The sequence below is a fragment of the Solanum tuberosum genome, unplaced genomic scaffold (genome assembly GCF_000226075.1).
Source record: "Solanum tuberosum cultivar DM 1-3 516 R44 unplaced genomic scaffold, SolTub_3.0 scf00524, whole genome shotgun sequence".
NCBI lineage: Eukaryota > Viridiplantae > Streptophyta > Magnoliopsida > Solanales > Solanaceae > Solanum > Solanum tuberosum.
Window position 1 is genome coordinate 35,928 of NW_006239443.1, and position 15,684 is coordinate 51,611.

General features: G+C 32.9%; 1 protein-coding gene across 1 annotated transcript; it reads left to right on the forward strand.

The window, feature by feature from the left end:
* Positions 1-4,373: 4,373 nt before the first annotated feature.
* Positions 4,374-15,389, forward strand: LOC102585801 (eukaryotic translation initiation factor 3 subunit F-like). Its single transcript, XM_006364888.2, has 6 exons — positions 4,374-4,762; positions 8,301-8,380; positions 12,802-13,031; positions 13,455-13,576; positions 13,680-13,793; positions 14,985-15,389. Exons 1-6 carry the CDS (start codon positions 4,541-4,543, stop codon positions 15,072-15,074), a joined length of 858 nt encoding a protein of 285 aa, XP_006364950.1. The 5' UTR covers positions 4,374-4,540; the 3' UTR covers positions 15,075-15,389.
* Positions 15,390-15,684: the final 295 nt, after the last annotated feature.

A 15,684-nucleotide genomic window follows, 5' to 3' on the forward strand; every position in this document is an offset into this window, starting at 1 on the left:
ACCACACATGTGCTGCCTGGATTAGTCTTTAAGAGCTCATCTCTATAATCTAAAATTCTTTTAAACTCCTCCACATGATCACCCATAATTTGTTTCAACACAATGTTTCTAGCTTTCCTTGCTACAGTCCTCCCTACATACACATTCAACTCTTTCTTCACTAAAATTTGAAACTGAAAAACTCTAATGCCAGGCTCAGAAATAATTTTGTCCTTGTACCTTTCTGATAAGTACTTTGAATTCACCAATTTATTTTTGGTTGTGCCATTGCATTTATGTACTGGATTATAATTCTTCACCACAAAATCTCTTGTTCTTGAATCAATACTTCCAAACAACAACCATGGACAACCAACTGTACACTTTACCCTTACCCTAGTTGCATCATTAACATATTTATCTAATTCAACATGTTCTTGAACTGCATATCTAGTAATAGCTTCTCTAAACTGCTTAACACTTTCAAAGCAAGACCAGTCTCCCAAACTATTAACTGACAGGTAGGATCAAATACAACTTTCTTTTTATTTCATTTTGCTTTTCTTGCTTTTCTTTGTCTTCTTATAGGTTGTTCAACCTCATCTTCCGCATTAACATCTTCATCAGTATCTATTTCAAAACTAACAGCTTCATCTGAATCAAAGTAGGGCTCATCTCCAGCTATCTTACCCTCAAAAGTAGTTTGTTTCTTGGATAAATATTCATCATATCCCAAATCAACTCCTTTTTTTCCTAAATCAACTCCTTCAGATCTAGGGTCCTTTTTCTTTCTTTTTTTAATTTTAGCAACTCTTTTCTCTTTCCTAAGATTTATAACCTCCTCATGAACATCACTACCATACTCATCTTCTCCTTCATCAGACAAATCTGCATTGTCTGAATCATCACTTGCTTCTGTTTCACTTTCCCAATCAGACCCATTCTGTTTCACTTTCCCAATTAGACCCAACTTCTGGAATATCATATGCAGCAGCAGAAGAAGAAGTGCCACCCAAGCTTTTCCAACACTAATAGAAGCCCTACCCAAGTCCTCTCCAACACCAGCAGAAGCCCTACCCAAGTCCTCTCCAACACTAGCAGAAGTCCTACCCAACACTTCACCCACAATAGGTTCTTCAGGTTGTGCAGCCTCTTCAAATCCTAAACCTTCACTACCTTCAAAAGTTTGACTAGATTCCTTATCAAAAGTAGCATTAGATTCCCCACCCACATCATTTAGATATCCAATTTCGGGTTGGGGGGGGGGGGAGGCACAACAGCTTCTTCAACTAAATGAGTCACATAAAGTTCAACAATATCTCCATTTCTTAATTGATGTACAATATCCATAATATCCCTATCACTTTTAACTTCAACAACACGTCGACATTTAAGTGGTTTAATATAAGCAACACAAGAAGAACAGTTATAGCCAATTTCTTTAACTATATCAACAAATTCAAAGTAGGACAATTTATCAACATCTACATCAAAACAATCAGTGACAATACCTCCTTCATACTTAATACGAGGTTTTTGTTGTAGTTTTCCACCATGGTGAAACCTTAAGGTAACGTACACATCCATCGTCAAACTGAAAAGATAAAAAAAAACTAAGCTTTACGAAAACCCTAAACTCGATCAAATGTTACAATCATCTAAACGAAGATTACTAACCTGGTAACTTTGTGTCTTCACGAAAATCCTAAACTCAACAAATCCTTCACGCTAATGACTTGTTATTCTTCAGATTAGGTCTTTAGATTTGAGAGAGATTTAGGGATATTTGTTTAAAAATGGGTCGGGTTGTATTTTGGAAATGGGTGGGTTATATAAAACGGGTAAGATATTTTTAAAACCCTTAGCGACGTGGACCAATGAAAACGCGTGTGTAACAATGCCCAGCCTTCAACTGGGCTGGTGTTCGGAAGGTTGAAAATAATTCACATAAAAGATGTTAAGGGGGGTATATAAACACCCGTGTAGTTTAAGTACTAAAGTAAGTTTTCATGCCAAGTTCAGGTTTTTTTTTAATGTATTTTCCCTAAAATAAAGTAACCAAATAATGTATTAGATGGACTATTCTATTTAATACCACCTACCAAACGAGTCCTAAAAGCTTTTACCAAAGCTTTTGCTCATTTTGAAAAAAAAATCATATTTTTTCCAGTTATTGCATTAGAGAAAAGATTTTCAGTTTATTTATTCTTTGTTTTTTTGTTAGATAGAAAAGACGAATCGATAGAATTTTAAAACATATTAAATAATTTTAAATAGATTACAATTTACAAGTTAAATATTTTTAAAACATATTAAATAATTGTATTTATTGATACATCACAAATTTCGAAAACTTAGAAATTTTTTATTATGGATGAGGTACAACTAGTACTAGTTGTATGAGGAGATTATTTTATTGATATTATATTATGATGCATGTTACCCATGCTTTATTTTTCTTCTTGGCCTTTGTTTCTCTTTCTTACTTTTCCCTTTCCTCTTTTTTGTCATTTTTTTATTTTTCTAAATCTAATTTGAAACAAATTTAATTACTCCATCAGTTTGTATAGTGAAAAATAATTTATCTTTTTACTTATTTATTTTAACAGAAAATATTTTGAAATTTTTTATTTTTGTCATTAAATAATTACATAATATATTAATAATAAAATTTAAAAATATAATTAATAAAACTAGTTTAGTAAAATGAATTTCTAATACAAATACAATAGAATTCATATATATATATATATATATATGTTTTTTTTTTTTGGAAAAAAATATTCAAAATAATGTTTATGTTAAACTTAAATAACAATTCAAAAGTGAAAAGTAAGTTGAAAAAACACATTATACCAACATATTTCCAAATTTATAATATACCTTCAAAAAGAAAATGTTGTGTTTCAAATTTTCATGGTCAACAATCAATTTTCAAATAAAGTGAAAATTATTTTATAAATAAATAACTATTTATGTTTAAATGGGTCCTAAAAGTAGAAGTTAAAAAAACAATGAAATATGAAAGCAAAATATTTTAATGTACAATAAATGAAAAATGGGAGGAAAAGAAACAAAAATAATTTTAGTGGTCAATTTTTATGGAATAAGTGACCATCCGAAGAATTAACTTGAATATTTTTATGTCCATAGCCTTTAATTGTAGAATAAAAAAAATTATAATTTGAAAAACATTTTCTGTTAGAAGTATTTTTTTTTATTTTCATCCAAACAAACTAAGGTATTAATTAAATTGATTTTCGAATAGAACTTAGAAAAAACAAGGAAAGAGAGAGAGAGAGAGTAGGAAAGAGAAACAAAAGGCAAAGAAGGACAATAAAGCATGGGTCCCACAAATAAGAATATAATAGCTATAAAATAACCCCTCATACAACTAGTACTACCTCATACACATAGTAAAAATTTCCAAAAACTTATATCGATAACATAACACGACTTTTTAAAATTATTGCTACGTTCGATAAATAGATGTAAATGGTGTTATTTTATTTTATTTTTCTCAAAAAATGAAGTAGGCAGCCAAATAAGGTGCCCAAGAATGTTTTATGAAAAGATATACAAGTAAGAGGAAATTTCAAAAACATCTATGGTCAGAAATATAACGAGGTGTCTTAGCTATATTTTATTTAATTATAATTCGTATCTACATGTTAGAAGGAGGAAATAAGTGAGCAAGATTGGGAGAAGGAGGAAGCGAGATCTAGGAGAGAGGGAGATAGACACGATTTGTATATCTAGTTGATAATATCACAAGGACAATTGATTTGTTTTTAAAAACTAGCTATTAGAAGGAAAAGAGAGACTAATGAGATTATGAGAGGGAGGAGAGAGACGAGTGAGATCTGGAAGAGAAGCCAGAAAGATACAATTGTATCATATCAATAATTGTAACTCTGACTGATAATTGTATCACGAATACAATTGATTTGCATCAATGAATACAACTGCATCAAAGATTATTGTATTTAATTCCTTGATGCAAATCAATTGTATCAATTATATTAATGAACACAATCTGTATCGATGAATACAATTGTATAAACAAAGACAATTGTAACGTTGTTGTAATTTGTAACAAACTGTTTTATTATTCATGTACTTTTGTATTCATCTATTGCCTTGTGCATTGTATTTATGTGTTATCGTGTGTATTTGTCGTACCATTTGTATTACTGACGATTAGTATTTGTGTCATTAACCATTATGATTTGTATAGTAGAGAGAGAAAGAGGCGAGAGAGAGGCAAGGGGCGAGGGAGAGAAGGAGAAAGAAAAGAGAAATTTGTTATAAGATTCTAAATATAGCTACGAATATAATTCTCTTAAATTATAATTATTAATAGTAAATACATATCAAATATTTACTTTCATATTACAAAATTTCATTTTACCAATGGAAATTCTTGTCTAAAGGGGAAAAAGCACTCTAGAGGGCCCAAATCTGCTTCTCAATCTCTTTTGCACTCGTTGCGCGAAAACCCTAGTAACGTTACCACCTACCGTCTACTCTCCCTCTTTGGCCTTCTTCCCGACGAACAACAATGGCTTCCAGTGATCATACCATACTGCAATTTTCACCAACTTCAACCGGCATATCCGCAAAGGTTCACCCTTTAGTCATATTCAACATATGTGACTGCTTTGTCAGACGTCCCGATCAAGCCGACCGAATCATTGGCACTCTTCTTGGATCAGTATTGCCTGACGGTACTGTAGACATTCGCAATTCCTATGCCGTTCCCCATACCGAGTCACAAGATCAGGTTCTTTTCTCAAAATACAATTCTCCTTTCGTGTTTGGGGTCAATTCGGGCCTTTTTTTGGACTTATGATGAACACTGATATCTGCTAGTTAGTAGTTTCATTTTAATTTTAAAATGACAGATATAGAGGTACAGAAGTTTGGGGGAAGGGATAATGAGAGAGAATAGAGAAGAGACTATGCTATTGTGTAAATTTCAGTAAAATTATGATATAAAGAGGATTGCTCTAGATGAGTTGCTTAATTGTGATTTTAAGTTTTAGTGCAAAAATTGTGAGTGATTTCTAGTACAATTGTGTCTTGTGTGCATTTACCATTTCTCAAAAAGAGAAATTTGTGTTTTGTATGCATAGCTTAATGATTAAGCATGCACACAAAATACTAAACAATAGGATTTTATATGGATAATATACAGTAGTAGTGCTTCCTCTGTAGCTTAAAGTGTGTCTTTCTGCTTTATTTTTGTTTTCAAAGTATCATAGTTAGGAAAACGAACAAATGAGTGTAATGATAAGTATTGTGCTAAAGTAATGGAAGAAAAAAGGAAACACATAATTGGCAGAGTTGCTAATATTATCCTATTTGATTGCATCAATCAACCCGTCAAATGCTTAATCTCTGTATAGGAAATTGTAATTTTTGGCACCATGTTTGCTCAACACGAAATACTTTTGTGACATGTCAGAAAGAAATCAGCTTCCAATGAATAGGTAGCCCTGATTGTATTGCAGATTGATACTGAGGCAATGACTTTGACAGGAGAGGAGTGATCCTACTACATTATGTAAATATTTTGATGTTCACCAGTTCCGTATTTCTTCTTTTATGGTTTCTAGCATTTCCTCTGTGCTGTTATAGATTTTTTGCAAATTCCTGCAAATATGTTACTATTTAGTCTATTTTGCCTATGTCTCAATTCTTGTCTTTTTGCTATAATTATTTCGTTAAGTTTTTGTCTATATTCTTCATTCTCGTTATTCATTGTTTCTTTAAGTATTGAATATATTTATATTCTATTTTAGATATACTATCTATTAATTGATCTAATTTGTCGTTATCAGTTTTTGTGATATTGAGTTTTTTATATTCCGGATATAATTTCTTTAATTTTCTTCTTATTTTTCTTAACTTTCTACTAGTATGTTTCTTCCTTAGTTTCTCGTTATCCATAGCTCTGATACCATTTTTCGATGCAGTTATTAGGTACCTATTCAACAAGAAGGATGCTAAACCAAGACTAATTCGATGGATATTGCTTCTCCAAGAATTTGACCTTGAGATCAAAGATAGGAAAGTTTTTGCTATAATTATTTCGTTAAGTTTTTGTCTATATTCTTCATTCTCGTTATTCATTGTTTCTTTAAGTATTGAATATATTTATATTCTATTTTAGATATACTATCTATTAATTGATCTAATTTGTGTATGTTTACCAATCATGGTGGCCATGATCAATCTGAACAAAAAATGCGAGGAAGGTAAATGCACGTAGACGAGATGAGACGAGAATGTGAGTAGAGCAAAAGATTATAAAGAAGAAAAAACAGAGGGGATTGGAACAGTTGACTGAGATACCTTGAAATCTGCTAGCAAGAGAGTGAAACTTTACATCATGTCCTTTACTTATCCAAAAAAAAAGTGAAATACTACATCATGTCCTTATCCAAAAAAAATGGCGAAACTCTACAACAAGCTTCTTTCTTCAATGTGAATTTTCTATTTTGTTTCCTTTTCCATGAGAAGCCAAAGTTGAAATCCTGGGGTATCTTTCTTTTAAGTGTGGATAATGTACTGCTGAAACCCTTCTTGGGCGTGCCTCTACCTCCCCCTCATATTATTTTATCATTTTTTTAGGAAGGTAACACATATTCTATCATAGTAGCAAATCCTTATTTGGAGGTTGAAAAAAGTGGGGCTTGATACATGAATAGTATTGAACCACTCAACAGGTAACTAAAGAGAAAGGATGTCCTGTATTGCAATAAATGCCAATGATGGCATGGAGACGAAATGCTGTTGGTCATTATAGTTACTTGGAATATGAGGAAAATGGCTCTATGCAGAGGATTTCAGTATAACAAATAGATAAGTTAAAGCTAACATGAACCACCTATATATGTATTTAATTTGATTTGTTGGGATTATTTACTTTGCCAGGAAAATAACTGATAGTTGTCATATGGGTAAAGAGCTGAATGATCTTACGAAATATTTTCAATGAAGTGTTGCCACATGCCAAAAGCATTAAAGGCTCAGTGTCCACTAGAGCTTCAGCACGAGGTGTGGTTAAAGCATGTGGTATAATGAAAGGAACAAACTAACTAGAATTACACATTTTAGAATTAAAATTGGAAGACACTACAATAAGTGGAATATATGAACCAGAAACCTTATAAATCAAGCTCAACCACCACTTGTTTCTCTGTTATACAAAAATGAAGCTTTGAGTTTCTAAGTGATATCAGTGTAGTGTTTTTCTTCTAATTCCTTGAAATTTCCTATATCTAATCACTAAATCATTTCCATTCCTAATATTCCTGTGCAGTTGACTCAGTTCCTTGCTTTATTTTTACTGATTCCCTCTTCAAGTTTAGCATGTGAGTATTAATGTGCATGCCTTAAAACATAGGTTCCTGGGCTAAAAGTAAATGTTATTTAAGCGAGGCAAAGCGCCTAGTGCTATTAAAGGCTCATTCGAGATGCGCTTAAGCCTCAGGCAACATCAACCCCGAGATGGGCATTTTTCTCACTTGGGTGGCACTTCAGTGTATGTATCAAATCACTAAGGCATGCACGTGTATGACCATGGGTTCTACTTGAAGACGTCAACTATAAACAATAAATATAACAGCCAGAGAGATATTGATTGTGAAAGAAACTTCATCAATAAATTTGTTACTTTATATGAAAGGAAATTTATCTGAAGTTAAAACGTCACCTTACAATCTTTCTTTAGTCTGAAGGAAAAGAAATAAAAATTCTCTGGTCTGAAGTTAATAGAAGTCAATTGACTTGGCTAAAACTTAAAACTGCATCTAAATAATTATGTCAGGCTTTAAAGTTAATTTAACGATTTCACTTCATATATTTCACTTGGTTGTAATTTCTTCTATTTACTTTTTCAATGTGATTGGTGTTTGTTCTTATTGTTGTTTTTTTTGTTGCTCCTCTCTTTACTAAAGCTCATGTTTTAATCCTAATTTGTACTCAAGGCCCCAGTAGACATTGTGCAGTTTTCTATGGTTTTTGCCTTTGACAGCACTGGTTAAGCGCCTAGTTTGCATGAAATTGAGATTAAGCATGCATGAAGCAAACCTTTGATAACACTTAGATAGAGCAGTTTCTGCCTAATTGCTATATCTATTTTCTTTCCCTTTTCCCCATGTTGCTTTGTGTTCTTAACTTTGTGATATGCGCTGAAATGTCATTTTTATTCCAGACCATATTTTTTTTGTGTGAAAATTATGGACCGTACTTCTTTTTGGATGTTTGTAATGCTCTTGATGACCTTTTTTTGGGTATTTTATCCTTCATTTTAGGTTGCCTTGGATAGTGATTACCATCACAATATGTTATCATCTCATCAGAAGGTGAATCCAAAGGAAGTCATTGTTGGATGGTAATTCCACCTTTCCGTTTTAATTTTGGGTTAATGTTTCTTTGTGTTGTCTTAGATCCAACTATTTCCAGATTTGGGTACTTTTCTGTGTTGCTGCAACATGAAGTCATTAGTGTCCATTACCCTTATAAAATGAATAGCACTGTATATTCTTATGCACGTGATTAAAACTGGAATATGATATTTGGAGCATGCCATGCTTGATAATAGATGAAAAAGATGTCTGGAATGTGAACATATGCTACATTTATTTCATATATATATATATATATATATATATATATATATATATATATATATATATATATATATATATATATATATATATATATATATATATATATATATATATATATATATATATATATATATATATATATATATATATATATATATATATATATATATATATATATATATATATATATATATATATATATATATATATATATATATATATATATATATATATATATATATATATATATATATATATATATATATATATATATATATATATATATATATATATATATATATATATATATATATATATATATATATATATATATATATATATATATATATATATATATATATATATATATATATATATATATATATATATATATATATAAAGTGGCAAAGTTGGGACTTTTTTTGGGGGAAACTACCACAGATGACCATAGGTGGCTAAATTCTCATGATGCCTAATGCGTTCTAGAAATGCTCTACACATTGTTTACTCTGTCATTTATCTTTTTACATTTTCCGCTCTAGATTTTATTTGAAGTATTGACCATAATATGTGTGTAGGCATGATATATGTATATATCAATATTTTGTTCAATATTCTAAACATTCGGTAACTTACAGTGGTTTCTTGATGTTCTACCTTTATTTTTAACAATTTCCGTTCTAGATTTTTTTTGAAGTATTTGACCATATTATATATGCATGTGTAGGCATCACATATGTAGAGTAAAACCTCACTAAATTGATACTCGGTTAATTAATAATTTCTCTAAGATAATAATTTCCTCCGGTCCCGACTTGGGTCAATGGAAAAAATCACTCATTTCGATAAGATAATAAAATAATATATTTTTAGATTACCCCTATATAAATATATGGTCTCATTAATATTATAAATTAATAATTCTTTAAAAGTACAAATATATCTAAGAAAATTTAGTGAAATATGATTTTGTTATGTTCTGCTTTTTGTTAAAATTTAAGTCTAGTTGAAACTCATCTCTAACTTTTCTTATTGCATCCAAGAGTTTCGGTGTTGTCTTTTCTAATTGCACCATAAAATTGTGAAAAGTTCTATGTGCAAGTGTTTCCTTACGCGTAACTGGTTCCAAAGGTATTGTATCATCTTCAACTTTATCATCAACGTTGTTTTTCTAATAATATCCACAATTTGTTCTAAGCTCTGCATGTCTGAACATGTATCATTTTCACTCATCCAATAGGTTATTAACGTCAATTTTATTGCGGTAATCGAGATTATTAATCATGACCTCAAGTTCATGAATGACGTTTTCACAAGTGGGTTCTTTCAAATTCTTTGAGAATTAATCCATGAACAATTTTTTGGTGTCGAAACACTCTGTAAATTAATAAATATTAATATATCGATTAAATAATACCTCTACAAAATAATAATATTTCATGGTCCCACCTTTATTATTTTGGAGAAGTATTACTGTATACATAAATATTTTGTACAATATTCCTAAACATTCGGTGACTTATAGTAGTCTTGATGTTCTACATTCTAATATATTTCTCTAATTTTTTTATATATCATTTATTTTTTAAAACACACAATTCTTGTGGCAGGTGCCCCCATCCTGGGACTAATGACTTCTTCCTTCTCCTACCCCCTTTTAAAATACTTTCATATCTACAAATTGCAGTGGATTTCCTTAGGTTTTTATGTACATCTATCCCCCCTTAATACTTTGGGGCTTGGGAGTTATGACCTTTGAAGGAAAGGGAAAGTATATCTTCTTCAATAAGTAGGTGAAAAAATTGAATGCTGTAGTTCTAGCGAGGTTAAGGATGCGACAGGAACTCTGTTTTCCAAGAGAGCTTCCTGCATTATGTTTTTGGAAGGATGTCTCTATCAGGGAAGCATATAGTGAAACTTCATTTTGTTTCCTACTTTTGTTGCTCTTTTGAAATGTTCATTGTGGCTGTTTTGTTTTCTCCCTTTCCTTCTGCTAAAGGCTTTGATAGGGGTATCTCTATCGGGTAAGCGAACATGCTAGTAAAAAGTGTCAAGGATGATATATTTGTGAATTTGTAGATGGGGATTGGCAGGAGAGCGTTGGAGGTGTATTTATGATACAGAGATATGGTATCGTGGAAAGTTGTTATCGAGTGCTTGCATTTACATTCACTAATGAGCCTGTCAAACACTATGAATATATGGTTGTGAAGTTCTATTTGTATAGACGGCTTAACAGACTATGCTTGATTACTTGATTTTACTATTTTGCTTTGGTCATGATTCATGACACTTTTTATGTTATTTGAAGATACTTGTCTTCAGTTTCGACAAAGCTTTAGTGAGAGAAATGGTTGGATGAGGTTTGGGTTAGTGAACTTGCTTTGTGGAGATCTGTGATAATGGTGAAATATGGGGGTATTGGATGGGGGTTGGAGGACAAAAGCTGTGAAATATGCCTTATGGGTGCAGGATGTGGGTGAATATCTTTAAAAGTTCGAGTTTAGTGGTAATGTGTCATTTTGGCTAGGGGATAGGAGGAAGGTTAGTTTTTGGGGGTAACTTGTAGCACGAGAATAACATTTTGAAACTTACTTTTCCCAACACTTTTTGAATATCATGTTAAGAGTTAACAGTCCAACAAGTTCAGAGGCTACATAATAGAGAAGTATTTTGGGACATGAGTTTTAGGAGGAATCCCCAAGATTGGGAGGTGATGGAATTCAAAGTTGAATTATTTCACAAACAAAGAACACCATAGGATCATCCTGATGTTTGCATGTTGAGGACGTGAACAATGGGGTATTTTCTTCTAAAAAAAAAAGATGGTATTTTCTGTTAGAGTTATTTTAAGAGAAACATTTGATCATCAAAGAGGAAGCCTTTCCACATTCATTGGCATGGATTCCTGGGATTCTGCGAAAGGTGTGTTCTTCACTTAGTTAGCAACAAAAAGGGTAATTTTGGTTAAGAACTTGAGAAAGAGGGGAGGATCCACAAAAGGAGTAATTTTGATGGCTGAGAACCTGTGAAAGAAGAGGATACAGTTATTGTTTCATGTGTGAGGATTCAAGTGAATACGTGGATCATCTTCTTCGATAATATCAGGTAGCTTCTCGGTTATGGTGGAAAATTTTGAGATGATTTGGAATACAATCTATTAGGTGAAAGAACTGTTGTTCACCTGGAACTAGGCAAGGCAGAGGAGGAGAAGTAGGGCTTGGAAGGTTGTTCCACTCGCATTTATGTGGGTAGTTTGGAGAAAAAGAAATAGGAGAGCTTTTGAGGGTGTATAAAATATTCTTGCACAGTAAGGAATAGCCTCTTATTATCCCCCTTTTATTGGTGCATCATGTGTTTCCTTTATGTATAGGAGATTAGTGACGTGTAGACAATCATAATCTTTTTTTAGGTTTTCTATTTTTTGTGTACCACTGCTAGTATTTGGGTGTTTATGCCCAAAGTGCAATAAAATCTTGTTTACTTCATAAAGGAAAATTGAATTCACTGTACGAATAGCAGTGTTATCAAAGGCGCGATTTAAGCGTGCTTAAGCCCTGAAGCGAGGCTCAAAACATGTTGAGCACTTCGCCTCACTTTGTGTGCGCTTCAGTGATGTCATCAAGGTTCTAAGACACACTTTTCCTTGCCAATGAGCCTCTTATGAAGAAATGACACTAAACAATTGATATTACACTTTATCATAATTTTTTTTCAATTTCTTTGGTCATATATTTGTCATTCTTGTTCATAATTATTAGTCTTGGACTAACATATACATTTGTATTTTTTTTCTCCCTTTGCGCCTTTTTTCATTAAAACCCACGCTTTATTTGCGCTTTGCCCTTAAAGCCCCTACGGACCTTAGAGCTTTTTTGCGCTTTTCGCCTTTGATAACACTGACGAATAGTTCCATAACAGAATACACCTACTTTTTGTCTTCATGACTTAATAGTACTGGGGGCTGGTTACTATATGTTGCATATTACATAGTCGAATTCTTGCTGTCATTTGTCCATACTTTCTAATTGCTTTTAACTTCCATTTGTCTTGAATATTTACTGCATCCACCAAAGTCATTCTTTGATCTGTGAACTTTCTACTTTATGTAGTAGTGAATGAGTCAAAGGTTGTAATGCTAGAGCTAATGAAACTGTGAATATCTGATACTTGAACTTCACAGGTTTTCTACTGGTTTCGGAGTAACAGGTGGTAGTGCTTTGATTCATGATTTTTTTTCTAGAGAAACTACAAATCCGATACATTTGACCATTGACACTGGATTCACAAATGGAGAAGCTTCTGTAAAAGGTTTTGTTTCTGTGCATTTGTCTATTGGAGATCAGCAGCTTGCTGCACAATTTCAGGAAATTCCATTGGATCTGCGCATGGTTGAAGCTGAAAGGATTGGATGTATGTCTCCACTTACCTCCCGTACCATATAGGATAGTCTATTTTTTCTTGAATATTCTTTGTGTTTCCTTTTTGTTTTTTGATTTTTTCCCATAAACTGATATCAGGGAATTGTAGTTGACTGAACTTTGAGGGGTTGGGGGTGGGTGAGTGGGGAATCTGGTTGGGAAGTGTTAATGATTTCTTGCTTAGCAGTTTACTGAATCCCCAGTACATTAGTTCATTATAATAATTTTGGTGATTTAATTTTCATCCATCCAAAGGAGAAATGCAAAAGTAGCCATACTCTAAATATATTCCATTATAAAGAGTAAGAAGTAGCATCTTCTCTGTGTTTGGTGGGAGCACAAGTCATGTTAATTACCTTTGCAGTTTACACAATGAAGTTTCTCACTGGATTTCTCTTATGCTCCTTTACTTTAGTTGATATACTCAAGACGACTGCGGTAGAGAAACTTCCCAGCGATCTTGAAGGAATGGAAGCCTCAATGCAAAGATTACTTGCTCTGATTGATGACATCTACAAATATGTTGATGATGTTGTGGTAACTGAACTTGCCGTACTAAAATTTTGCACTTGCAGTACTCAATTTTTGCACTTGTTTTTCTCCTGTTTAAGTCATTTTCGATATTGATATTCCTTTTCAGGAAGGACGTGTGCCACAAGACAATAAAATCGGAAGGTTCATATCTGATACCGTGGCTTCCCTTCCCAAGCTCTCACCACAAGATTTCGATAAGCTTGTTAATGATGGTCTTGAGGTAGTTGCTTGTTACTTTTAAATTGGATATTGCTAAAGTCCAATGTTTCCTCCTTATTCCCTCTCCACCCTGCCTAACCAAGTGGAAAAGATGGAAAAGAAAGTACGAATGTAGACATATCATTTTATTTCCCCCTAATTTTTATGCACTGTAGTTAGAAATGTCAGGAATCACCTTTTGGTGGTTAATTTGTGGAAATGAGACGTACTTTAGTGTCCCTCCACTTAGCTTTGTGGCAATTTCTGCCTTGAGCTAATCCTTTCAGCAAGTTCTGCTTCAATATCTTAAAGAATAAAGTTTCTCATTCTACTTGAGACAATTTTAGGTATGAGAAAAAAGTGAGATTCTCTTCCCTTTTCTTCTTGCCATGATTTTCCCAATCCATGCACTTGGTAGCTGGCCCCTCCACCCCGCAGGTTCTTACCCCTTATCCTAACCATCTAGACCCCTTTCCCCTTTCCTCCTTCCCAGTTTGAAATAGTGCCCCGATCAACCTAAAACATCACCCTTAATTGACCAGCAGCAGCTTAAGTTCCTGCAAGAATGACAGTTCAGTGGGTAATCATACATCTTTTACTGCCTCTTAAAAAGTAAAGTAAAAACTGAGATGTGTCAATCTTGGGTAGAGAATCTGGAAAATGTAGTCTTTTTGTGTGCTTTTGAATTTTCATGAAGTGTGAATTTTGACTGGTTTATTGTGCTTTTCATTCCTGACCATTTCCTCTCCTTGTAAGACTTCAGTCTTGGTTCTTTTCTTTAGTTTTAATCAAAATAACTTCCGACTCCCCAACCACCAGGCCTTCCCCACTCTCCGCTCAACTCTTCCTTTCTTTTTTTTCTCTTTTCTGTTTGCAAGTTTAAATTTTGTATGATAGAATACCATATGATCTTTCATATTAAGTACATGTATTTGGACGAAACATTGTGATTCTGTTGTGTTAATAGAATGTAGAGTAAGGGTCAAGTTGCAATATCATGAAGTGTTTGTGCTACAAAAAACGGTCTTAGGGGCTAGGGCTGTAAGTTCCTTCCAAGCAAAAAGTTGAAGTTGCTCTGAGTGGTCGTAGAATTATTGTGTGGACGTGGGCGCCCTGAAATTCTTGCGTCTAATGAGTTTGTCAGTGACTATTAATATGCATGAAGCTTAAATCAGACCGGGTTTGCTGAACCTGAGTTAAACTTTCCTTGCAGGATCAATTGCTCTTGCTCTACTTGGCAAGCCTCACAAGGACACAACTGAGTTTCGCAGAAAAACTAAACACTGCTGCCCAAATCCTGTGATGATGATTACTTCATTCTTCATTTTGTAGTGCAACATGGAAAATTTGTCTAGGTAACTGATTTTTGGTCAGAATGATGATGAGGGTTGGTCCTTTTGACCAACAGGGTGTCATCAGTTTGGAGAATTGTATGCTATATTTCGTTATTAGTTTACATTGTAGCTTCTTTGATTTCCCCCTCGGTTTGTACAAGATAAATATCATAAATGGTGAAGACTGAGGTATACCTTAGCCTACTTTGATCTATTGAGGATGAGTTTTAATCTTTTTTTTTAATGTGCCTGAAATCGCTTTATTGAGCGTTGGCATTAGTTTCTTTTCAACTTTTATTTTGTTGGATCTATTGTTTTGAACCTCATTTGTTAGTAATGAGAAATGTTTAGTCTGACACTTGCCTAAAGAAAAACATACCCAGTGTTCAGTGTATGTGGACCTTCATCTCTATATTGTAGAGATAGAGAAGTTTACCAAAGGTCTTTATTGCAAATCAGTTTTGAAAAAGAGAATGAAGAAATTAAAGTAGTAACATCAATGAAACAAAGCAAAATGAAGAGTATATAACATATAGAAGAGTGAATAGTAATGACAGTGAAATAGTGTGATAATCGAGT